This window comes from Serinus canaria, chromosome 14 (assembly GCF_022539315.1).
Source record: "Serinus canaria isolate serCan28SL12 chromosome 14, serCan2020, whole genome shotgun sequence".
NCBI lineage: Eukaryota > Metazoa > Chordata > Aves > Passeriformes > Fringillidae > Serinus > Serinus canaria.
Genome location: NC_066328.1, coordinates 1,870,042 through 1,895,398, shown reverse-complemented (window position 1 = coordinate 1,895,398; position 25,357 = coordinate 1,870,042). Strand labels below are relative to the sequence as shown.

The following is a 25,357-nucleotide window of genomic DNA, read 5'->3' as shown; positions in this document are numbered from 1 at the left end:
GTGAGGCTGCTGAGCCCTGGGTTATCCTGGTACTCGTGGTTGCCAAGGAGCTGCTGCTCAGTTGCCAGAGCAGCTCCTGTTTGTTCTGTGTCAGCCCTGCTGAGCTGCTGGCCCTGAGGCTGGCTCAGGCTGTGCCTGGGAACCAGAGCTGCTTTGGAGGACTCCTGCTCTTTGAGTATCACCCAGGACATTGGGACAGGAGGGAGCAGCAGCTTCTTGCCTCTGCAGAGCCCCTTGGCTTGGCTGTCCCATCACCCTGGGGACACTTGGGCCCTGTGTGGACTGTGCTGCTGTCCTTGGCCCAGGTGACCTCAGGGGTGCTTTGGTGATCTCAGGGATGCTGTGCTGAGCTCAGGGGTGCTGTGCTCCCTGGCCCTGGCCCAGGTGAGCTCAGGGGTGCTGTGCTGCCTGTCCCTGGCCAGGTGAGCTCAGGGGTGCTGTGGTGATCTCAGGGATGCTCTGCTGAGCTCAGGGGTGCTGTGCTCCCTTTTCCTGGCCCATGTGAGCTCAGGGGTGCTGTGGTGAGCTCAGGGGTGCTGTGCTCCCCAGCCCTGGCCCAGGTGAGCGCAGGGGTGCTGTGCTCCCCAGCCCTGGCCCAGGTGAGCTGAGGGGTGCTGTGCTCTCTGTCCCTGGCCCAGGTGAGCTCAGGGGTGCTGTGCTCTCTGTCCCTGGCCCAGGTGAGCTCAGGGGTGTTGTGGTGAGCTCAGGGGTGCTGTGCTGTGAGGAGATGGGGATGCTGCTGCTGCTGCCCAGGCAGGAAGTGCTGGCACATGGCCAGATGGGCTCAGCTTCTCAGCAGGGTTTTCTGATGAAGAGGGAGCTGAGGGTGTTGTCCCCTCCCTCTGTCCCCCATCAGTGCCAGCTGAGGTGCAGCATCACAGCCACACCCCTAAGCCTGAGGTTCTGTCTGCCCTCGGTGCATCCCCTCCATGAGCAGTTCAAATAAAAGCAATCCCTCTGCAGAACCCTTCTGACTCAAACCAGAGAGTAGAACTCGGAAGTTCCGGCCTCAGCTCCAACATCTGGCTTCCTTTTTTGGCCAGCAAGTCATAGTGTGACTTTGTGTGACCCCAATTATCTCCCCTCTATTAAACCATCAAACTGGAGATGCTGATTAATGCTGATGAACTTTTCCAACTCTGCAGCAAGGCCTGGGTAGCTCTGGAGATGAACCAGGAGTGGGAACTGTAGCAGGAGAGCTGATCTCTGCTCAGATGCTTCCTCCGAAAGCAGAGCTTTTTCTCAGAAGAAAACAGCTCATTTAGCAGAATGGTTGCACATAATCCCTTTCAGGACCTATACTAATTCCAACACATCCATATTTCAAAGACCTGGGTAGCTAAATGTAGGCTGCAGGAGGACTAAAAGCTATCAAGACAAAATTGTTGAGCCTCCAGGTTCACTAAATGAGCTTGAAAAGCTCATTTCCACTGGCTGTTGCTGATGGATGGGTGGTGGTGGCTGTAATTATTTCAGCAGAAAAGCATTAAAATCTGGCAGGTACCACAAAGCTCCTGCCACGGGGATCTCTCTGTGCAGAGATCAGTCCATGCATGGATACCCAAAAACTCCAAGAACTTTGGGTTCAGTTGGGTGAATTAATTGCACATTGTTAGGTGGTGTCATTTAGGAACCAAGTAGCTGCTGCTAATGTTGGATTTATACATTAGTGTATGCAAAGTAGAAGGAAATGTAGCTTGGAGGTGGATAGGCTGATACCTGCCTGTAGAATGTGCTTGAAAATCCTTCCAAATCATTATCCTCTGTCAGACAGCAGATATTTCCTCTTAGGAACTATATTTATATTTGGGTCACTGCTGCCTTGGCTCTCTCTGCATCCCAGGTGTCAACATGACAACCTTCTTCTTTGAGAGAGAGAAAAGAAGGTGTTTGCTGCTTTGTTTTATCAAAATGAAATGTTTAGGCTCCCATTTACATAGAATAATTTTTGGAATCCCATTTCCAGCATTTATTAAGTGTGCAGCCTGTTCTCTCTTGTAGGCCTCCTTGTTCCAACCAAAATGTAAATATTGATATTTTGGTAGAGGAAAAGCAATTGCTTTTTCCCCTACTGATTCTGATGGTCAGGGACTTTCCTACTCGTCCAGGCACCCCCTGGGGTTTATTTGTGGATTCTGTCCTCTGGAATTTTGGGATCATGCAGCTTCTCCTGGGCTAAGAAGCTCCTACAGCTTATGGTGAAGCAGCTCCTTTCCAATCTTACCTTCCCTCCACACACATTTGATTCCTTTCTCTATCCATGTTTCTCTTTTCTGTTTACACTCAGGATACTTTCACTCCACCAGAGCTATTCCAGGCTCTTCTAGCAGCGCCACAAATTCCCTATTTTTTTCCTCCCCCTGATCTCCCCTGACCCTTCTCCTATGTGGATCATGCCCAGAATTCCATTTCTTTTCCCATTTCCAACCCTTTGCGTTCATGCTCCAAATTATCTTTTATTTGTTCCAGTATCTCCAAGCTTGTGGCTGGATCTCTGCGTGTATTTTTAGCATTTTGACTTAATATTTTATTAGGGCTTTAATTGCAGCGTGGAGCTCTTCCCAAGAGGGATTGTCCTGGTTCCTTTTTGTCCCCTCGTTGGAGAAAGGAGTGTGCTCATCTGTTTTGTGTACTGCCTTGTCAGGATGCCAAAGCCAGTATTTGATGCAGCTTTCCACAGGGGAATGAGGATTTTTTTTTTCCCTTTGGAGAGATGTTTTGCCTGAAAAATCTGTGTTGTGCTCAGCTGGTTCCCTGCTGCTTCATTGAGTAAGAACAGAGCAGGTTTCTTCTGCATTGCAATTCCACTTTTTCTTTGGGATGAGGAGCGGTTTCATCCATGGGAGTTTGGCTCAGTGCTGGTTTCCCTGGTGTTCAAAATCAGGGTCTGGAGAGGATACAACAAAACCAGTTCTTGGGCATGGCTGCAATTGTTGTTCCTCATCCCATTCCCTCACCCTTGGGTTATGGGGGATAAACCTGTATTTCCTACAGTTCCTTGGCTTTCTTTTTGCAAGGGTGAAGGAAACCAAGAGGAGGACAGGGTGCTCCAAGACCTGTAGTCTCAGATGTGGAAGTGGGAGGTTAGTGCTCAGGAGGCAGTTCCTGCTCCCAGCCCTTCCTCTGATGCTGGGTTTGGGATTGGGGAAGGCTTCAGGGGGAAAAGGCAGCTTTGGCTTTCAGAAGCTGCTTTTTCCTGTGTTCTGCTGGTGCTTGATGGAGCTGGTTGGGTCATGGTGACCCTTTGGGTCCCCCAGGACAAATATCCCCCTCTTGGCCCAGCAGAGCCCCCTGTTGTGGGCAGGGAGCCTGGAACCCCCCAGGGGTGGGACCCCCAGAGCTGCAGAGGTGAGCAGCAAAGGGCACTTGTGAAATCCTCCAAAGTGCAGCAGCACTGCAGATGTCAACATCTTGTTTTTCTTTAATTGGACTGGATGTTCTCCCTGCGTGAGCTGTCCTTTGAAAATATTTTAATTAACAAAAATCTTAGTTATTCCCATGGTGTTTCCCATGGTGGTTTCATTAGACACTCTTAAATGCCCAGCACAAGTTTTAATGCTCTTGTCAGGAATGAAATTTAGAGTTTCACAATCTTTTTTCCTTTTCTCTGACAGAGGGTGAGGGTCTGAAAATTCCATATTTTCACAAAGTATAATCACACCTCCCTGCTGTAATGTATTGGATCAGGTATAATCCTGCCCCAAGTTTGCCCTAAACCTTGCACTTTGTGTAGCCAGGTGTTGGGACAGCTTTTCCCCATGGTAATGGGCTTAATCCTGCCTGACAGAAGTGGATGTTGGAGAAAAATCAGCAGGATTTGCTAGTTGGAGTTGCATCTGAGTAGAGGTACCTCTTTAAGAAATGTGCTGAATAATTGGGTTTTTTTCTTTTTTTCACTTTCTTTTTTTGCTTGCCCTGGTGCTTCCCATTTCCAGCTCTGCATATGTGCATAATTCCAGAGACTCCTTCACTTGGGGCTACAAACAACTGTGATTCAGAGCCTTCCCTGGGTATTACTGGGACTTGTCTGGAGGCTGAGATAAATAAGGGTTTATTTGTGGCTCTGCTGACAGTGAAGGATTTGAGAAGTGTTTTTAAAAATCTCTTCATGCATCTTGGACTCCTTAGAGCTGCTACACAACCACGCCAGGTTCTCCACTCCTGTCACTGGGACATCTTTCCTTGGCTTCTCTCTGGTCAAAGGAGCTGCCACATTTGTACAAGTGAGGAGAAGCAGGGACTTGGCATTTTTAAGTGTCAATTTTTCACCTGTAGGAGCATGAAGAGTGTTCTCTGTAGGAAGAGTCATTATAACCACAGGAAGGATGTGGAGCTCCTGGAGAGTCCAGAGGAGGCCACAGAGATGCCCCAAGGGCTGGAGCCAGGCTGGCAGAGCTGGGGGTGCTCACCTGGAGAGGAGAAGGCTCCAGGGAAACCTCAGAGCCCCTGCCAGGACCTAAAGAGGCTCCAGGAGAGCTGGAGAGGGACTGGGGATAAGGGATGCAGGAACAGGACACAGGGAATGCCAGAGGGCAGGGCTGGATGGGATATTGGGCAGGAATTGTTCCCTGGGAGGGTGGGCAGGCCCTGGCACAGGGTGCCCAGAGCAGCTGTGGCTGCCCCTGGATCCCTGGCAGTGCCCAAGGCCAGGCTGGGCAGGGCTTGGAGCAGCCTGGGACAGTGGGAGGTGTCCCTGCCATGGCAGAGGTGGAACTGGATGGGCTTTAAGGTACTTCTGACCCAAACCATTCCATGATCCTGTGATAGGTGTGGGGTTTTTAAACAGACTTCAGCTCAGAAGGCTGTACTGGGCACAGTGTGAGTTCCTTTGCCACTGCTGCTCTTCTCTTGATGTCTGCACCTTTGGAGTGAGATGATGATTGCATTTTTCTTAACACCTTGTACAAATTCTTTTTATAAGGATTTTTTTATTCCCTTCACAAATACTTTCCTCACCAACCTAATTGTTTCCAAAGGACTCCTTGGGATCTTTTGTCCACCTGCCTGGTTAGAAGTTGGGTCACTTCCCCTAAACCTCTGGAGGAAGTGTTGTCTCAAAGCTGCTTTTGGGGCAGCCCTGTGGTGCTGCCTGGTTTGTTTATGTAGAGAAAAGGGAAGAGATTTGTTCCTCGTGCCCATGCTCCTGAAGCTTCAGCACAAGCACTGCTTCTCAGGGAAGGTTGGGATCTCCCTGCAAGGGGTCACAGCCTGGGTTGGAGCGTGGGGCATCCTGGGAACCCAGCAAAGGGTGAGTGTGAGCTGAAAGGAACAATGCAGCTTCAGAGGTGTGAGTTTCTAGACTCCACTGGGGGAATTTAAGTGAATTCTGAGCTGAATTTTGAACTGAGACAGCCAGAGTCACCTTGCAGTGTTTTCACTTCTGGAAGCAGCTCCTGCCCATCCGAGCACTCTTGGCAGATGCTCAGCTGTGTTTGTCTGAAGAGCAGATTTTATTTGGCAGGTTTTGCTGATAACCACCAAAATGAGAAGTTATAATCATTGATGGCTTAAAAAATGGTGGCCAGCAGCTGAGAACTGACTGAGCCAAGTGGCTGCTGAGGGAGGGCTGATGGCTGTGGCTAGACTGTCAGGTTTCAGTTGCAAGTCCAAAAAGTGACTCCAGAGCCACCCCTGCCTGCTGTGCTTTGGTGATGTGCAGGGTATTGATCTTGGGGAATCTGCTTTGGGTGCTTCTGCACTTCTCAGCTGGGTATTGTTATTTTAGCAACTGCTTGTTTGGGAAAATACCGTGCTGCTGAGCCCTTTCCAGCAGCTGAACCACAAGAAATCAATTAGAAAGTCAGCAGCACGTGACCAGCTGCCTTTCCTGGGTGTCAGGGACTCAGAAATTGCTCTTGGGCTCATCTTCAGCAAGTGTGGCTTGAAAGAGCACTGTGCCTTAACCACCCTTTGCTTTTTCCAGCCTACTGGGATTATTTCATTCCTTTGCTGGGTTTCTAAGAGAGTTCCTGGGAACTGCTGGGTGGAGGACACACTGCCTGCTGGGCTTGGATATGTGGGTTAAGAGTTACTGGGTTAGAAAGAATCAGACTCAGACACTTGAGCCTGTTAATCAAAGTTCAACCTTCAAACCTGATGCCTGGTTAAGTGAATCTGCCTGTCCAGGAGGGTTTAAGAAATCAGATCCCTTGGGTATTGAAAAAGGTGCTGATTACTCGTGGAGCAGGCAGTGTTCCAGGTAAGATGATCTCTGGTGCAGAAATCAGGTTGGCACTGCTGGCTCTCCATGGCCTGTTCCACACAGCTCTGCTCAGCCTGGGGTCCTACTGAGTCCTTAGCTGATATTTAGGTTAAACACTCTGATTCCTGAAGTGCAGCCAGGTTCCTGGAGGGGGGAGTTGTCCAGGCAGGAGGGCTTTGAGCAGCTCTGGAGCTGCCCTGAGCTTTGGGACCTCAGGGACACGGAGAGGAGCGTGGTGCCTTTGCTCCTCTGCCAATTGCCTTGAGGTGCAGCAGCAATCTGTGACTTTTATCCCACAATTGAAGCAGAAAATCTACTGTAACAAGTGTGCAAAGTCTCCATGTTGTTGGTGATGTGCTGAAGTGGTCCCTGAGATGAGAGAGGGGAGCTCTGCAGGCAGAGGTGCCTTGCCACGGCCCCAGGAGCTGAGCTGTGCTGGGAGCACAGAGGGGGCCCAGTCTGCTTTCAGTTCTGGAAACCACAAAAACATCTCTGAAGTGCAACAAGGAAACTGAGAATGGAGGCTGAGCCCTGTCCTGATAGCATCAGCTGAGCCCTGCTGGGGAGCTGCGGACTCCTGTGGCAGACATCTGATAAGAGACCCTGGAATGAGGCTGAACCCCCAAATTCTGCAATTTTTGCTGAAATGGGTTAAATGTAATGAGTAACACTGTTTTTGAGCTTCCAGCTCTGCCTCCCTGTAGTGTGTGTTCCTTTTCTGGAGGATGTGTTGGGTGTCCTACAACTTTTTAAAACACTTCATAATTCTGCTTTTCTTGCTAAAAATAATAGTGTACTTCTTCCATGAATTTTACTGCCCTGAGTGACCCTGGGCTGTCCCAGGAGTTCTCCAGGGTTTTCTGAGCAGGCTTAAAGTGACCCACAAGCTTTCTGAGAGTGTGATTTCTAATTTACATGTTCATTACCATGTTGTGTTAGGGCTGGGGCAGGGAGGGGCTCTGAAAGACACCCTGGTAATCCTTTAATGAGTAAATTACTACCTCAGTACCTGGAGATGTTAGTGTTGCTAATACTCACCATACAAAGGTGCATCATTAGTTAGGCTTGACCATAAATAATAGAGAAAGAAGAAAATTCAGCAGCTGGAGTGTGGTTGTTTGTATTTTTAGATGTGTGACTGTGCTGTTAATTAACTGCAAACACTGGGAGCAGAAGGCTCTGAGGTGGAAGAGGATGGGACATTGCAATTAGCAACGACAGGATGGTGATAAGTTATTTTATACAGGTGCTGTGGATGACATTTCTTGTTTCTTGTCTGTTTTTTTAATCCTGTGCACTTGATTGTTGGTGGCAATATAGCAATTCCAGCTGGGAATTTTTCCATCAGCCAGGATTCTCCTTATGTGCTCCCCTGCAGTCCCTCCTCTCCTGGAAGAGCTGCCCACAAGCTGGTAGATGTAGCTGATAGTGATTTTAACAGCTAAATGTGATAAAATCTGAATCTGATAGCTGGGAGGGGGCTGGGCTGTGTGTCTTGCCCTGGAAATGGCAGGAGAGTTGGGATTGCGATTGGGATGGAGAGGAAGCTGCAGAGGGATCTGTGTGTGCTGTCAGTGCAGGCTCTGGGGGCTTGGTGGGCTGGTGGTGTTCAACAGCAGGAGCAGGGACTGCAGGCAGGGATGGACAGGGAGGACATCAGAACCCAGACCAGGATGGGTGCAGGGGATGGGAACAGCTCCCTGACAGAATCCCAGCTGTAAATAAAGAGCAGAGATGCAGAAGGGAGTTTGAGCTCTGAGGGCTCCTGGGGTGCAGCAGAGACTGGGATTTTCCTCCTTGCCACTGGAGGAGGCCTTGGGAGCTTGTGTGGTGGAAAATCCATCCTTCCACATCAGGAAGGTGCTGCCTGAAGGATGAAGTCACCTCTGTAACATTGCAGCTGCAATTAACATCTTACTAAAAAAAGCTCTGGAGAGGGAATGCCTTAAATTTGTCTTGGAGTGGTATCCATTTGCAAACACATTAGGGGAAAAGTGAACAGACCTAATCCTTCTCTCTGTTGTCATTAGCCCCAGTGGCTGTATTTAGAGCATCGTTTGTGTGATGGATGCTCTAATGGCAAACATTACAAGGTTAACAGCTTGTGTTTTTATGGCAAAGCAGTAGAGAAAAATCTTGGCCCTCAACAAAAAAATCTCTTCAGAGAGCATAAAATGAAATTAAAAAAAAAAAAAAAAGAGGAAGTGAACTCTAAATGAAAGCACTTGTGGAGAAAATGGCTTTAGAAAGCACTTCCATGTCTTGCAGAATGAGCAGGTGCTTCTTTAAGGGCTGTGGTTGTGTTTGGTGATATGCAAACTAAAATTAGCATTGTATCTGCTCTTCAAGTGCATGTGCAGTGTCTAAAGTGCAGCCCAAGGATGGCTGCTCTGATGTTTGCTGGAGCTGCATGAGTAACTGGTTCTACCCCAGTGCTTTAGTCATAATCTACATCTGAGCTTGTGATGGAGTCAGCAACAGGATACAAAGATTTTGTTTCTCCAGAGCCTCACTGAGGTGCAGCTGCAATATTGAACAGCCTGAAATGCAGGAGGTTGGCAGCTTTTTTTCCCCTTAATCAGCAGATATCAGTTAATGACTCATACAGCTGAAAATGTAACTGCAGGATAGCCCTGAAATCAGCTGGTGGGGTGGGTCCTTCTTGTGGTGCTTTGGTGGATGGAGAATGTTGTTGGATGTGCAGGTTCTTGGTAGCAAATCTTGTATTTTCTGTCAGGAAGAGCTGTTGGAGCTCATTTTCCTGGTTGGAGGAGGGCACAGAGGGTTGGAGTCCAGAGGTAACTGGAATGAGTAAGCAGCTCCACCCCTCATCTGATAGTGCTGTGGAACACCTTTAGCAAACTAATGAGGGGAAAGGGATGGGAAGGACAGGCTGACAGTGGCTCTCCCACCCTGATCCACAGCAAGTCCTGCTGTGATCAGAGGGGACAGTTCCAGGAAGGGCAGAGCTGCTGCTTGCCCTCTCTGTGTGGTGTGGACCCAGCTCAGCACTTAGAGGCACGTATCCTGGGGACAGTCACCTGTGACACACCTCCCAGAGATGCTGTTCTGACCCAAATTCCAGGTCAAAGTGTGGATGTGCTGCTGGAACACAGGAATCTGCAGCTGTGGCTGTGCTGGATTGAGCCCTGCTTGGATTTAGCCCTGCTTTCACCTCTCACTGCCTTGTTCCCCTACGGGAGCTGTGACAAGGACATCACCTTTGGCCCCAGATCTGCTGAATTTGGCAGCCAGGACCCTCCCTGTGGGTCAGAACTCAGCCATGGTGCTGAGGCAGTGGAGCAGGGGTGGATGGTGACGTGGCCCATCTTATCTCCCCTGCTTTTTGTGGACTACAGAGTTTTCTCTGCATGGGGAGAAGCTCACGGTACCTGCTCTGCAAGCAGGGCTTGGAGAACTGAATATATTTTCCTCTCATGGTTGGCAGAAGAGAGAAATGGTATTTTCTGATGTTTGATCCAGCCCTGGGAGGCACTAGGGCTGAGAGGGGTCAGGTTTGACTTCTGGAAGAGAGTGGGAAGTATTTCTGTTTCAGTGGTTGCATATTTAGTAATTCCTCATAGAGGTGAGGCAAACTGCCAGCCCTGACATAGAAAACTGGGGTGGATTCTGCTACTGATGGTCCTTGAAATATGAGATCTGTGCATGACCCAGAATTTCAGACCAGAACCTGAGCTCAGCACTGCTGGTTCTGCCTGTCCTTCTCCTCAATGCAGAGCAAACAGGGAGCCCTAAAAGAAAGCAAACTGCCTGTTAAGGTGGGAATGATGCTAGGAAGTATTCCAGGTACAGCCCAGATGCTCCAAACAGCTGGACTTTTATTGGAGTCTCACTGATCAATTTCTCAGGTGACTGGGTCCAGGTGCAGCCACCTTCCCCTGCAGCTCTGCACAGCAGGTGACCTCCTTATCTCAGTGGCCTCCTTATCAGAGCCTTGCTGGACAGCTGATGATGACCACGTGCCTCCAGAATCTGGGGAACTTCAGGAAAACCTAAAGACATCAGCAAATACAGGTCCTTGGTAAGCCCAGCCTGAAGTTAGGAGGGGATCCTGAGCTGGGCTTTGGTTATCTCAGACAGTTTTTCCTTCTGGACCTTCCTTTGGCCAAACCTCCCAAAGAGCCACAAGAAGTCAAACAAGAGCAGAGAACCACCCTGGAGGTCCCACTGTGTCTTTGTGCCTGAGGTGGCCTTGGGTGCTCTCCAGCCTGGGCTTTTCTGCATCAAATCCTCATGTTCTGCTCTCTGGTTTCTTTTTATCCTGCTTTTGACATGTTGAACATTTTGATCGTGGTGTTCTTCTTTGGAAGATTGACTGTGTTCCTAAGGAATGGGATCTCCCAAATCTCAGTGCTGAAGGCAGTGGAGGACAAGGCAGACACTCAAGATTTATAAGAACTCCATAATTTATTTCCGAAAGCAGGATATAAATCTTGAAGAAATGCACTAATGTCAACTGCTCTTGCCGAAGGAGAATTGCTGAATTAAGTATCCAGAGACATCTGAGCCCTTCCACCCTGTGAAGAACTGAGAGGAGGATTCCATGGATTGAGATGATCTTGGGACTGGATGGTAGAAGTTGGAGTGGGAGAGCAGTGCTGCTCTTGAAGACATTGCATCAAATTGAGATTGGAAACTCATCTTTGGGGATTTAGCACCAGAAACTGCTATGAGACTCACTCGGTGTTGAGCAGCAGGGAAGGAAAGTGCAGGGATTTAGGAAAATACTGGATTTGTATGTGTGGATCTGCCTGGGAGGAGCTTAGGACAATTTAGCTCCCATCAATGGCAGTGTGGCCATATCCTAAGTCATTAAGGATGCCACTTAGTCAGATACTTCTTTTTAAAGTGAGGCTGTTCTCCACAGAGGTGCTGTTACCTGGGAATGGTGACTGGCAGGAGGCTGATCCATGGCTGAAGGGAAGTTTGCAGCCCAAGCAGAAATGGATTAAAGCTGGGAACTTGAGCTGCACACATTGGATTGGAAACATTGGACTGCTCTGCTTGGATTGTTGGTTGTTTTAAGCCAGTTTCCCACTACCAACATCTCCTGCTAAAATAGTCCTTGATTTCTAGAGCAGGGCTTTAAAAAGCAAGAAAAAAGGAACAAGCAGGGCAGGAAGAGGAAAGGTAGGATGGAATTCAGCATTCCTTTGTAAATGGAAATGCTCAGTGTCCTGCAGAGCATCCACTTCCAGCTGCTGTGAAGTTGTTGGTGCTCCTGGGGGTTAATCCAGGGAGGAGAGGCTCCTGCTTGGCCCTTGGGAAAACTGCTGTGCATGGAAATGGGAATTAGCAGAAGCCTGGAGTGTTTCTGCTGGATGTCTCACATGCTCTTCTCTGCAGGAGACTGCCAGGCAGGCTTTTATTTCTGATTTGGGTTTTTTTTTTTTAGGCTGAAATTTCAGTTTTATTAAATGTTTACCTTTTTCCTGTGCTTGAAGGTCTGGGCTTGAATCTTGGTGCATTTGTTGTTGATGGCAGGGGTTGAAAACGTTGGGGACACAGCTGTGCCGTGGTCTGTGCTGTAGCAGGACTGTTTCTGAGGCTGTTACCTTGCCAAAATAAAATCATCCCAACTCCCGAGTGCTCCAAAACTACAGCTGGTTGCTAGTCTTGATAATTTCTTTAGGACTTAAAACTGTAACTAGTGATTTCTAAGGATAAAGCCTAAAGGGGGTGGGTGGGGGTGCTGTTCTTCTTGAATCAGATTGCTGAGTATTGGTATGTACTGGTAAATTGCTTTTTAGAGTGCTGGAAATTCCTTAATTTTTCAAGCTTCCTGAGCAGCAGGGTGGCACCAAGGCAAAGACAGGAAGAGATGTCAGGGGTCACAGGATCATGGAATGATTGAGGTTGGAAAAGACCTCCAGGATTATCAAGTCCAACCTGTGACCCATCCCCACCTTGTCCCTAGCCCAGAGTACTGAGTGCCACCTCCAGCCCTTCCTTGGACACCTCCAGGAGTGGGGACTCTACCACCCACCCAAGCAGCCCATTCCAATATTTGATCACCCTTTCTGGGAAGAAATTCTTCCTGATGTCCAAGGGAAGTCCTCTCAAAGTTCACTCTTCCCATGATAGGGTATTTACATTTTCTAAACATCTGAAAACATCTTGACCCAAACTTACTGTCTTTGTGAGAATTATTGTATTGCCTTAAAATTCCTGAATGCTACCAAAATAAAGGAATTCTGTTGTGTTCTTCTCCTTATAAATGGGGCTGAGCAAATGGTCCTTCATGTCAGAGCTTTCACCTGCAGTGGACAAGTCTTGCTGCTCCTTGCCCCCCGTGAGCAGTCTGAGCTCCCAGTTATTTGCCCTGTTCTGGTCCTGCTCTGGTGTTGGATTTTGGTGCACCTGTGCTGTTCTAATGCCACCCTTCTGTGTCAGAGGGGGATGAGTTTTCTCTCTTTCCTTCAATGTCCTTCCCAGGCATCAGAGGAGGCCTCGCTGCGGGCTCTGGAGAGTCTGATGACGGAGTTTTTCCACAATTGCACAACAAACGAGAGGAAACGTGAGATAGGTGAGTCCTGCCCTCCAGGGCTGCTCCTGGTGCTGCTCCTGCCCAGCAGAGGGGACTGGGGTGTTCCTCAGAGCTGTGCCTGCACTCAGCTGGCATCTTCCCCCTGCTGCTTAGGTGGGACAGGTTCCCATAGCTGGGGTTCCAGGGGGCTCCTGTGGGTGAAAAACCAGTGAGGTTCCTCTGTACATTGTTGGGTTGTGTGTCCTGGGTAGCCTCTGCCTGGAGATGGAGCACAGACTTCAGCATCAGGAATGCAAAGCAAGGCTGTCCCAGTTCTCGTGGAGTGACAAGCAGGAATAACAGCAATTCCCTTTGGATGGGGTTTTAAATAAGTCCTGAAAGGCAGCAGATCCTGCCAGGTGCTCTGGGGGAGCTGCTGGTGGTTGTAAAGAGGCAGATTCCCTCTATTCCCAAACAGGCACTGGGATGCTCTGAGGGCTGGAACCCCTCTGGAGCCAGGCTGGCAGAGCTGGGGGTGCTCACCTGGAGAGGAGAAGGCTCCAGGGACACCTCAGAGCCCCTGCCAGGGCCCAAAGGAGCTCCAGGAGAGCTGGAGAGGGACTGGGGACAAGGGATGGAGGGACAGGACACAGGGAACTGCCAGAGGGCAGGGCTGGATGGGATAGTGGGAATTAGGAATTGTTCCCTGGCAGGGTGGGCAGGCCCTGGCACAGGGTGCCCAGAGCAGCTGTGGCTGCCCCTGGATCCCTGGCAGTGCCCAAGGCCAGGCTGGACAGGGCTTGGAGCAGCCTGGGAGAGTGGGAGGTGTCCCTGCCCATGGCAGGGGTGGGATGGGATAAACTTTAGGGTCCTTCCCACCCAAACCATTCTGGGGTTGTTCTGTTTCCATCTCTGGTCAGAAGTGCGATCAGCATGAAAGGCTTGCCCCAGAAATCCTGTAAAATAAATAGCACAAGTTTTTTGTTGTGTTTTTTCTGATGGTGATCTCCTGCTGTGGAAAAGGTATCCCTCATTTTCCTGCTTAAATTGCAGGAAAGAAAACAATTAATTAAGCCTTAAACTTGCTTAGCCTGTAAAGCAGCCCTTGTGGCTTTTCTCTTTGTCACATTGTCACCTCATGAGAGATGACCAAATCCTCCCTGAGCATTCAGGGAGGTTTCTGACCTCCCAAACTTCACCAAGTCAGCAGCTCCTGGAGTTGCATTAAAAGAAGGTCGGTTTAGAACACTGATCTGAAGTGCTCCTACTCTCTCACAATGACCTGAAATTCAACATTTGGCTTTTACAGATAAAATAACAGTGCTCATAATACAATTGCTGTGTGATTTGTTTTAATATTCACCTCTTATCTGCTGCAGTTATTTATGTCAAAACTGATTCGAAAATGACACATCAGTTTTGTTTTCATTAAAGCCTGTGGTTACATTGCCTTAAACACTGTAGAATGTGATTTTATTATATTTTTTGCCCTCCTCCAGGTTGAGTCATTCCCTGAACACAGGGTCTCTTCCCTGCTCAGTTGCTGTGCTATCACTATACATTGTTATGGCTTTGTTTACAGCTAAAGAACTTTAATGGAATATTTTACATCAAAGTCAAATTAAAACTGAAATGCATTTTCAAGTAATTTATGTACTTTTATGTTTTTTGCAGAAGAGCTTTTAAACAACTTTGCCCAGCAGATAGGAGCCTGGAGATTCTGCCTGTACTTCCTGTCCAGCACAAGGAATGATTATGTGATGATGTACAGCCTGACAGTGTTTGAGGTGAGGCCTCAGCTCCTCCACTGCTCTGCCTGGTGCAGTTTTAGCTGGCAATCGATTTTTTGGGGGGAGATGTTTGTCTGAAATGGCATCCCTGGTAAGTACAGTGATGAAGGATGCTTTTATTGCTCTCTGCCAGAGAGGTTGCTTAATGGCAGGCTCGGAGTGGGAGAATATGAATCTTTGTACACAAATTGAAGAATTCATTTCCTGGCATCTCTAAGCACAAATTACCTCCAGTTTCAGAGGCTGCTTGAGTTTCTGCACGATGCTTTTAAGGGTGTTATTGCTTTTATGCTGTTTTTATGATCAGAAATATGGGGGTGATTACCTGCTCCTGGCTCCTGCAGGCTTTGAGTGCTGAGAGGGAAGGCAAACCTGCTTTTATTTTTCTGACATTTTGTAGTTGTGGTCGCTGCTCTAGAACTACGTCCTGCAAACTTGTGCTGGCTGGAGAGGTGAGGTCTCTCTTAGACAGCCACATCCCACTCGTCATCTAGTGATAAAAGAAGAAAATTTGGGTTAAAAGGCTTGATATTGATCTCTGTGTCCTCTGGAATAACCAAAGGTGTTCTGTGGACAGCACTGGTGTGTCACTGATTTCTCAGTGCTAGTGCAGTGTCTGTCCCTGAGGATGTCCTGGGGTTTGGTCAATGTCACTCCTCAGTCTGGGACATTTGTGGCCTCTGTCATGTCCTTAGCTGGGTGGGCACTCTAAACTGTGCCCCTGAATCAGAGGGGTTTACAGCCTCTGCATTGGGCCACTTTTTAGATAAAATACGTGTTTAGATAAAAACCCTGCTCTTAAAGTTGTGTTGTTTTTACAAGTTATCCACATCATTGTTGATTTCCTCTCCTAAATATTCATTTTACTTAGTAAGGATTGCAGAGGGAGTCTGGAGCCCATCTGCAAATGGAATCTGCTTTACCTTCCCCTCAAAAAGGGGTGATCATGGCAAGTGCCATGGGAATTATTCCTGCTCAGGGGATGATGTCCCACTGATTTTCCTGAGAAGCAGAACAAGTACAGGATCAGGAGGTGGATTCAGTGGTCCTTGGGATCATCCTTTGTGGATCCTACAGATCAGGATATTTTATTGAGTTTGGTTGCTGAGCCTCTCCTTCCCTGGAGGGGGAAAAAGCATTGAAAAACCTAATTGTGCCCAGAAGAAAGAAATCACAGTGCAAGTGCAGAGGGAGGGACAGGAGTGCCCAGCCCAGCTGGGAGATGACGATCTCTCCATGGAGGAGCTTGAATTCCCAAAATTAACTGGTGCAGGGCTGGACAGTAACTGGTTCTCAGAGCGAAGGTCTGTCCCAGAGTGCAGCTTCCCCAGCTGTCCTCGGCTACTGGATCAGTCAAGGGGGTGAACACAAGGGTCATTCCCAAAACTGCCCAAGGACTCCCAAACTGCTTAGGAAGGCAGTGGATTTGGAATAAAACTCCTCCTGACCCCCTTCCAAATGAATTTTCACCTCCTGCTTTTTGGGAATGAAAACATCTTCCCAAAAGCATTTCTGGCAGGGGGAGGAGCAGGATAGAATACAGTGGGCATGAAAGGATGGGTGTTAAAGCTGAAACATCTTCTGGTTTTATTTGGATTCTGGACTTGCACCAAGGAACCCTCAGCTGGTTGGGCCATTGTTTTCAAGCAGTACTTGTGGATTTTCTCTGCTAGGAAACACCAAAACAACTTCTTTGAGGAATTTCTGTATAAATATCCCTGTGTAGCTCTGCACTGGGAGCTGGTGTCTGTGTGCAGTGCATCCTGCTGAGGATTGCATCTCCTTTGACCATACATCATCTTCTAGTTTTGGATATTTGAGGTTTCTTCCAGGCTGTGTTTGTGATCTCCAGCATTCTCTTTCTGCAGGCTGAGTGCTGCAGATGGGCACAGACCTTCAGCCTCCTCTCTGGGTTATCCCAGGAGATTCAGCTCCAATGCTCCAGAGCCCTAAATGGGATCAGGGCAGGGAAGCAATTTGTAACTCTGCTCTCCTTTGGATTTTGTCTGGCTCGAAGTGGAGTGAAAGCTTTCTGTGCAGTGGTGCCTTGTCACTGCTGCTCCAGTGACCTCCCAGCTCAGCTTCAGGGGACCTGGGTGGCATCAGCGGCCTGGAAAACCAAACCTCCTTCTGATTTTCTTTTCCTGCTTCATCCAAGGCTGTGCTCCCCCCTTTAGAGGGGAAACCCTTAGTGCCCAGGGTTAAAAGGAAATGGTTCTGTGCCTGCCACTATAGCTCTGCTTAACCCAAAACCAGTTAAACCAGTAACTTCAGCTCCATTGTGGCACTGCCAGTCCTGGGCCATGAGTGCAGCAGCTCTGCCAGATGCTCTGTCCCTGCTTTATGTTGTTCAGCTTTGGAGAGGAGAAGGCTCCAGGGACACCTCAGAGCCCCTGCCAGGGCCTAAAGAGGCTCCAGGAGAGCTGGAGAGGGACTGGGGACAAGGGATGGAGGGACAGGACACAGGGAATGGCTCCCACTGCCAGAGGGCAGAGCTGGATGGGATAGTGGGAATTAGGAATTGTTCCCTGGGAGGGTGGGCAGGCCCTGGCACAGGGTGCCCAGAGCAGCTGTGGCTGCCCCTGGATCCCTGGCAGTGCCCAAGGCCAGGCTGGGCAGGGCTTGGAGCACCTGGGACAGTGGGAAGTGTCCCTGCCATGGCAGGGGTGGGAGCAGGATGATTTTTAAGGTCCCTTCCCACCCAAACCAGTCTGAGATTCCAGATTCTGTCAGCGTTTCTCTCATGTCCAAGAAGAGCTCATTTGGGGTGTCCATTGCTTTTGCAGAACCTGATCAATAAGATGTGGCTAGGGGTGCCATCCCAGGACAAGATGGAGATCAGGAGCTGCCTGCCCAAGCTGCTGCTGGCCCACCACAAAACTCTGCCTTACTTCATCAGGAACAAGCTCTGCAAAGTCATCGTGGACATTGGCCGCCAGGACTGGCCCATGTTCTACCACGACTTCTTCACCAACATCCTGCAGGTGAGAGCGCTGCCCATGCATGGAGCCAGCTTTTCCCTTAGAAACAACTTTTTGTTTCCTTGAGTAGGGGTAAAGAAACCCCTACTTGATGAAGATCAGATGGTAGATGTTGCTTTGCAAATTCCTTTTTAATTTTGTTGTAACTCTCAACTTTTTCCATGTTACATTTCTCTGCAGTGCTAAAAGTGTTTTGGGGAAGGAACAATACTGTGCCACAAGTATTCACTTTGAATTTTAAATATTATGGGCTAGGTCTTGAAAATACAAGGAGTATGTGTTGTTCTTTAAACAAAACAGAAGTCAGTAAAATTACTGATTCTGAAAGGGCAGTTTCTCAATGGGGCTGGTGCAGATTTTTCACCCAACAGCCAAAGGCACCCCAAAATCTCTGCTACCTCACCAATAAGGTCACTAATGGGATGTTGTTGGGATGCTCAGGAGGGCTCCTGCAGGAAGGCTCCTCTGTGAAGTGGGAATCCTGACTGAATCCATGTCATTAGCTGCAATGTTGGTGCCACTCAGCAGCCTTACAGGGAATCCTGAGTCAGGCTGCTGCAGGAGCATCACCAGGCTGCTGCAAACCTCTTTTTGTTGGATTATTTTGTCTTCAGTTCCCTTCAAATTGTTCCTAATTGGCTTAAAGAGGCTGAATGTAAACTGAAGTGCTGCACAGGCTTTTTCTGCTGACATAATTACATGATTTGAATGCAGCAAAGCCCATGGCCAAGCCACCAGGCAGTGACTGAAATCCAAGTCCTTGAGTGGCAGGAGTTTATTTGTTAAGGCAAATGGATCTAGTATTAATTGCAAAATTAAAAAAAAAGCCTGTCTTGGCTGCAGAGCTCATCACTGGCTGGTGTAATCACTTCTCACTCTTCTGGAGTGGACATGCTGCAGGTTTGGCCTCAGCTGTCAGTTTGACTAGAAATACTTGGAGAGAACCTTCTCCATGTGGATTTTGCCTCTCATTTCACCTGGATGTGAACTGAAAGGCAGCCTGAGCTCTCCTGGCCCTTCTAGCACTCTGGGGTTATCTTAAGGCATTGCAGAGCTCACTTGAGGAATCTCTTTTCCCTTAAGCTTCTCCTTGTGAGCTCAGCAGTGGAGGGAAATGCTTCCATAAATTAATTTATGTGGCAGACACATTCCTAAAATGTTCAGAGAAAGTGGAAGAAAACCAGTAATGCTGAATTCCAGGGCCTTGACAGAAGGCAGAGTAGCAAGGGGCAGAATGATTTGCTGTTAGAATTGCAGATGAGCCCTGTCTCAGGACTTTTTTTCTGAGATCATTTGCAGCATGTTCTTTGTTCTTCAGCATTAAATTGTATCCCAGTACTCTGAGTAGTCTCTAAACCTTTTACTGAACCACTGGAGGGGTGGAGAAGAAAGGTAAATTGGGCTATTGTATTGTGATGAGCCAGTAATTCTACATAAAGTACTCCTTCCTTAGAGGTTTAAAATTTGTTTAGCCTGACGGAGGTACCAGTGCCTGGAATTGCTAAAACTCCCTGGCTTTGTCAGAAAATATCCCGAGAGATGATTTTCAGTCCCTTCACAATTTACCAGCAAGTTGGGTGTTTCACTGAGTTCTTTGCCATCTACTCCTGTGTCTGGGGCTTCTTTTTCAAAAGCCAAGATGAAGAGCTCTTACTTGTGCTGTTTTCTCCCCAAATATTTCACCAAACTCTGTGTTTGTAGCAGTGTTAGCTCAGCCTGGCTCTCCTTTGAAGGGTCAGTGGATCAGGAGCAAAGTCAGCCTGTACTGCAGGATTATGGCTTCAAGGATTACTTGTAGCAACTGCAAGTGGCTTTGGACTTTTTCCTCCCAGAGGGAGCAGTGCATAAATCACTTTGGATGTGTCTGGGCAGCAGTGGAGAGCAGAGCTGTCCTTCGGCTGGAAACAAAACTTTGTCCCACTTGAAGAAGTCTTTAATAACCCCGTGGCTGATGAAGGCACAAGTCAGCTCTTTGTCAGTCCTGTTCCAGCACAGGGCAGAAGTTATTCTCTTTGGGGGATATTGCAGCAAGGTGCCCTTTTGAAGGCAGGAATGATGCATCTGACTCCATGTTCTCAGAAGGTTAATTTATTATTTTATTGTACTGTTTTATATGAAAGAATATTATACTGTGCTAAAGGATACTTACTGGATTCTATAAAGATAATTGAAAACTTGTAACTCTTTCCAGAGTCCCAACACAGCTTGGCCCTAACTGGCCAGAGAGTCAAACAACTCACACCAGAGTCCAATCAGGCAATCCCCTGTGGGTAAACAATCTCCAAACACATCCTAGAGGAGCACAACACAGGAGAAGCAGATGAGATTAGAATTGTTTTCCTTTTCTCTGAGGCCTCTCTTGCTGCCTTTCAGCTTCCTAGGAGAAAAACCCTGGGTGAAGGAATTTTTACAGAGACTGTGAATGCCACAGGGGGAAATGCAGTTTTCAGTTTGAGATCCAGAGCAGGTGCAAGGGGAGGTCAGATCCCTCAGGTGGCATCTGCTCCTGGCTGCAGCCTTTGGGCTGTGTGGGAAGGGGGGGATTTTTGGGGACCCTGCTGGGCTGTGAGGTGTGAGCTGCTGTGCTGAGGTGGTGCAGGGCAGGGGATGCAGCAGGACGAAGGGACAGGCTGTTCTGTGACTGCTGGGACACAGAATGTGTGCAATGACATTATGAAAGCTCTCCTGAAACCCAAGGACTCCCACGGGGCTCGAGCTGTTGCGACATCAGAGATTCAGTCTGGGGAAGTCGAACGTGTCTGTGGGAGCTGGAGTGCCCTCAGCAGTGAAGCTGTTGTAACCTGGGAGTAGTGTTGCTAATCCCTGTCTGTCAGTGCCTGTTGTCATCACGCTGCTCTCCTGTGCTCCTCAGCTGATCCAGTCTCCTGTGACCACTCCCCTGGGGCTGATCATGCTGAAAACCACGTCGGAGGAGCTGGCATGTCCCCGCGAGGACCTGAGCGTGGCCCGCAAGGAAGAGCTGCGCAAGCTGCTCCTGGAGCAGGTGCAGACAGTGCTGGGGCTCCTCACAGGTACATGCTGTGTTTGTCCTGCTCCAGGGCACATTGGGGAGAGAACTTTTCAAGGGCCTCCTCTAGGAAAGCAGATTTCATTGGCTTCTTCTTTCAGCCGGTTCGGGAGAAAATACTTTTTTGGAGAAAAGTGGAAAAAAATCTTATTTATTAAACAATAAAAGTTAAACAATATTAAACAATGAAATTCTTTGCTGCTCTAAAAGAGATGACAAAGTCAGAAGGCCCCTTCCCTGCGTTGCAGCTTGGCTTATTCAGTTTCTTATCAGTCTTTCTGGTGCTGGAAATGCCACGGCCCAGGCCTGGCCTGGTGCTAGCTGCCAGTGCTCTTCTGGATGTTCAGTCCAGAGTAGGTTTAAACAGGTTTGAATAAAAGGGAAAAAAAACCCTTACAGTCATTTAGTTACTTGAAACTAACTAAAGCAAAGGAGAGCTCTGTCCTGCTGTCTCTTTGTCCACAGACAGCACAGGGCAGGAGCAGGGATGTGGAGGAGCAAGTGCAGTGTCTGAAAACAAACTGCATGCTGCTTCTTTTTTTTCTTCACTTTCTGGAACAAAGGTGTGAAACTTACTATTCAGCATAAACAGAACAGACAATTTGGGATAAAAGCATCAGGACATTGCCACACCTTGTGCCACTGAGCTGGCTGTCCCCTCAGCACCCACAGCTGGGCTGCCACTCCTGGGGTGACGAGGTCTTTGGTGTTGACATGACTTGGAGGTGCCACAAAGTCTCTTTTTTTCAATTTCAAGACTGAAGAAGACAGAATTTTTTGGTTCTCATTCTTAGGGTTGTTTTTTTGCTCTTATTTAATGCATTGTCTTTTTTTGACTTGTTGAGATCTGTTTAGCCCATTCATGGCACACTGACTGCCCTCAGGGCAGTGTTATCTTTTTGTACTAAAAACTACATGTACATTAATTACAATAATTTTCTAATACTTCTCACTTATGTTAGTTTGTTTTTACTCTAAATTTAAAAGTTTACTATTACAGCAGAAGATGGAGGCTAAGAAAAAGAAGGATAAAGACAGAACATGTTTACATTTTTAAATCTTGTTTTTTGAACTCTCATTCTAAAAACTCTAAAATTCTACATTTTCACTTTGTGATAAATTCACTAACATTTTTCTCCAACTCTTGTGGCTTATGACTTTTCACACAAAGTTGGGAATTGTTTCCATGGCTAAAATCCAAGGCACAGGTGTTTTTGACTCCGTGCCAGGGTCTCGAGTCCTGCAGGGCAGTCAAGCAGTCACAGGAATGTCTTGGGTTCTGGCACTGGGGGTCTGTGGAGCACAATGGGGGTGGTGCAGTGGCTGCTGCTGCCCTGTGAGGACTCAGCTCTGCCCTGCAGCACTTGGGTCAACTTAGTATGAACCGATTCATGCAGCAGAGCAGCTGAGCTCCCTCCATGGAGAGGGATGGGGATTGTCTGCTCTTAGTGTGCCCAAAGCTGTTATGGAGTGTTTCTGTCCCTCCCAAAACACTCAAGCTGTTTCTGCCAGAGTTCTCCTGCAGTCTGTGCTGTGTTTGTTGGATCAGTGTGTCTTTGAGAAGGCACTTCTGAAAGTTCTCTCTTTGGCCAGGTATTTTGGAGAGCATCTGGGATAAGCACAGTGCTACTGCTGCCACTCCACCACCGTCCCCAACCTCAGGAGAAAGTGGTAAGGAAAAGCTACAAGATGGGATTTCCATGTACCTAAACCTGCAGTACCAGGCACAGATTCCTTCCTTTACTGTCTAACCTGTCCTAATAACCCTTTCCCAGAGCTTTTCACAGGGCAACAAATTCCTGATTGGAAAGAAAAACCCTACACAAAGAAACAAATTGCTCTGTGGGGACACCCCACTGCAAATGTCCTTAAAATGTGCCCACAGAGCTGCTTGTTGTCCTCAGATGGCAGAAACCTACCTGAAGTTTCAGTGTGAAATGCTCTAATGACAGTGAGTTAAAAGCATGGAATTGTTAAGGGTGGAAAAGCCCTCTAAAGTCATCAAGTCCAGCTGTTAGTCCAGCACTGCCAAGCCCACCACTAAACATGTCCCCGAGTGCCCACATATGGAGGCTTTTAAATCCTCTCAGGGATGGTGACCCCCCACTGCCCTGGGCAGCTGTGCCAGGGCCTGACCACCCTTTCCATGAAGGAATTCTCCCAATATCCAACCTGACCCTGCCTTGGCACAGCTTGGGGCTGTTTCCCCTTGTCCTGTCCCTGTTCCCTGGGAGCAGAGCCTGACCCCCCTGGCTGTCCCCTCCTGTCAGGTGTTGTGCAGAGCCACAGGTTCCCCCTGAGCCTCCTTTTCTCCAGGCTGAGCCCCTTTCCAGGTCCCTCAGCTGCTCCTGGTGTTCCAGCCCCTTCCCAGTTCTGTTCCCTTCCCTGAACCCCCTCCAGCCCCTCAGTGTTGGGAGTAGCCCAGAACTGGATGCAGGAGTGGAGGTGTCTCAGCAGTGCCAGCACAGGGGACAGTCCCTGAGTCCCTGCCCTGGTCCTGCTGCCACCCCAGTGCTGGTCCAGGCCAGATGCCCCTGCCCCAAGCCTGTTGCCTTGCAGGAGGTTGGCATTGTCCCCCGAATTCCAGCTGTTGACATTCCCTGAATTCCAGCTGGTGGCACATCAAAGCCAGTGAAGCAAAACTGAATTCTACCTGTGAAAAAGGAAAATGAAGGTAGCCAAGTCTCTATGAAATGGAACAGGGTGCCCAGAGAAGCTGTGGCTGCTCCAGCCCTGGAAGTCCAAGGCCAGGCTGGATGGGGCTTGGAGCAGCCTGGGACAGTGGGAGGTGTCCCTGCCCATGGCAGGGGTGGCACTGGATGGGTTTTAAGGTCCCTTCCAACCCAAACTGTTCTGTGATTGTGGAAGTTGTTTCCTATCTATTCCTGTTAAATTTCTGTGTGAGTGCTTATCTGATGTTAAGCCATTGACATCTCTACCTCTTAGTTACCTCTGAAATGGAGGTCAATTTTTTGTGTCCTTGTCCTTGGCACACATTTCCTTGTCCCTGGGACCTTGAGCAGCTCCCTGGGAGCTGCAGATCACTTCCTTGTGGCCAGATTGCAGCAGGCAGCTCCAGCCTGCTGCCTCTGATAAGCTGTTGGCAGTGTTTTGCTTAGTGCTAAACCTTTCACATTGGAGTTTGAGCAGCATTTTGAGTGCTCCTTTCCTGTAGAGCAGCTTAAGACACTTCTATATTTATATACAAACCACAAACTTTAATGGGAAGAAATATTCCTTTGGGTTGGCAGGGGGAGAGTGGATTTTGCTGTAGCTGGGAAGAGTTTGGATGGGAAATATTTACAGAAAAGATCAAAGCTTCTGGAGTCAATTGTTAAGAATGGTGCTGGGGGAAGGCACTGGTGGAACAAATTCTGGGCTGGCTGTCATGGAAGCCTGTTGGAGATGTCCCTCAGTCCCCTGGGGCTTTGCTGAGGCAGCTTTCATCCACCTGTGTGCTCAGCTCGTGACCTGGGATCAGATTTCCCAAACTGGAAGTCAGCTGCACTTCTGTGCTTGCCTTTTCCTTTCTCCCCTCTCAGGGAAAACAAACAAACTTTTCACACAGTGTTTTTTCAGGATAATTGCTAAGAACCAGGACCACACAAGCAGTGCCTTTAGGAGTTTCATTTTGCATGTGCAAACTTGTTTGTGTGAAGCTCTCTCAGTTTTATTTTTCTGTGCTGTGTCTTTGCTGTGTCCATGTTAAAATTGGTTGTACTTCCACTTCTTGAAGTCACAGAATCACTAAGGCTGGAAAAGACTCTAAGACTGAGTCCAACCACTAACCAGCACTGCCAGAGCCACCACTAAACCATGTCCCCAAGTGCCACATCCACCTGGCTTTTGGACACTTTGAGATGATGATTCCACCCCTTCCAAAAGGAACACCAGGTGCATCGCTCTGATCCACTGCTTGCTCATTTTGTGTTCCCTGAGACTCAATTCCTTTGTAGTGGTGACTCTTGAATGTTTTCATTGCCTAAGTGAGGCCACCACCCTTTACTCTTTCCATTCAGGTGAGATTGAAGGTGTTCCAAGAGGCAGAACAAGCTCCTGAGTCCCCATAAATGTTTAATATCTTCCATCAGAGCCCAGCTCTCTTTAGGAACTTGGAAAACCTCTGCTTCCTATTTTTCATTTGCACAGGGAAGTGGAGTGAAATGGTTACTTGCAAGTCTTGCATGGGTTTTAAATAGCACTTGAAGACAACATTAAATTCATTTCTCATATCACTTAAGCAAAGCAACTCTGATCATGTCCCAAGCTGGACAACATTTGAGTTATTGCCATGGTGTAGGATTTACTCAGCAAGAGTCTCAGCCTCCAAATGTTGTCTTTGCATGATTTATAGCACATTTCCTGATGAATCCCTTCCTCGGGAATATTCCCTCACCTGTGGCAAACAAATGAGTAGCAGGAGCATTTGGGGCTGCTCTCCTGCTGCAGAGGCAGTCACTGGGAGTTTTCTGCTTTGGCATGGATGTAGCTGATGCTGTGAATTTGTCACCTGTTTGCAAAGACACTGAAAATTTAACTGTGTGCAAAGCACTTGAACCAGCTGCTGTGAGTTACAGGAGTGTAACTGAGAGTTTCTGCTGTGGATGGATTAAAAGATGAGAATCTTTAATTCTCATTGATTTTTGTGGAGTTGGCTGGACTGAATGTTTGAAAGAGTAACAGTAGTTGGGGTTGGAAGGAACCTTAAAGATCATGCCCAGCCATGGGCAGGGACACCTCCCACTGTCCCAGGTGCTCCAAGCCCTGCCCAGCCTGGCCTTGGGCACTGCCAGGGATCCAGGGGCAGCCACAGCTGCTCTGGGCACCCTGTGCCAGGGCCTGCCCACCCTGCAGGGAACAATTCCTAAT

The 25,357-nt window shown here is 48.3% G+C and overlaps 1 protein-coding gene across 2 annotated transcripts in view; it reads left to right on the top strand.

The window, feature by feature from the left end:
- Positions 1–25,357, top strand: part of XPO6 (exportin 6) — a 63,270-nt gene that overhangs the window by 3,334 nt on the left and 34,579 nt on the right. For both annotated transcript variants that reach the window (XM_050980028.1, XM_050980027.1), the window contains exons 2-6: positions 12,659–12,749; positions 14,364–14,476; positions 17,266–17,463; positions 20,333–20,492; positions 22,082–22,159. In XM_050980028.1, coding sequence (XP_050835985.1) covers positions 12,659–12,749; positions 14,364–14,476; positions 17,266–17,463; positions 20,333–20,492; positions 22,082–22,159 — 640 coding nt within the window. The remainder of the gene's footprint in view (positions 1–12,658; positions 12,750–14,363; positions 14,477–17,265; positions 17,464–20,332; positions 20,493–22,081; positions 22,160–25,357) is intronic.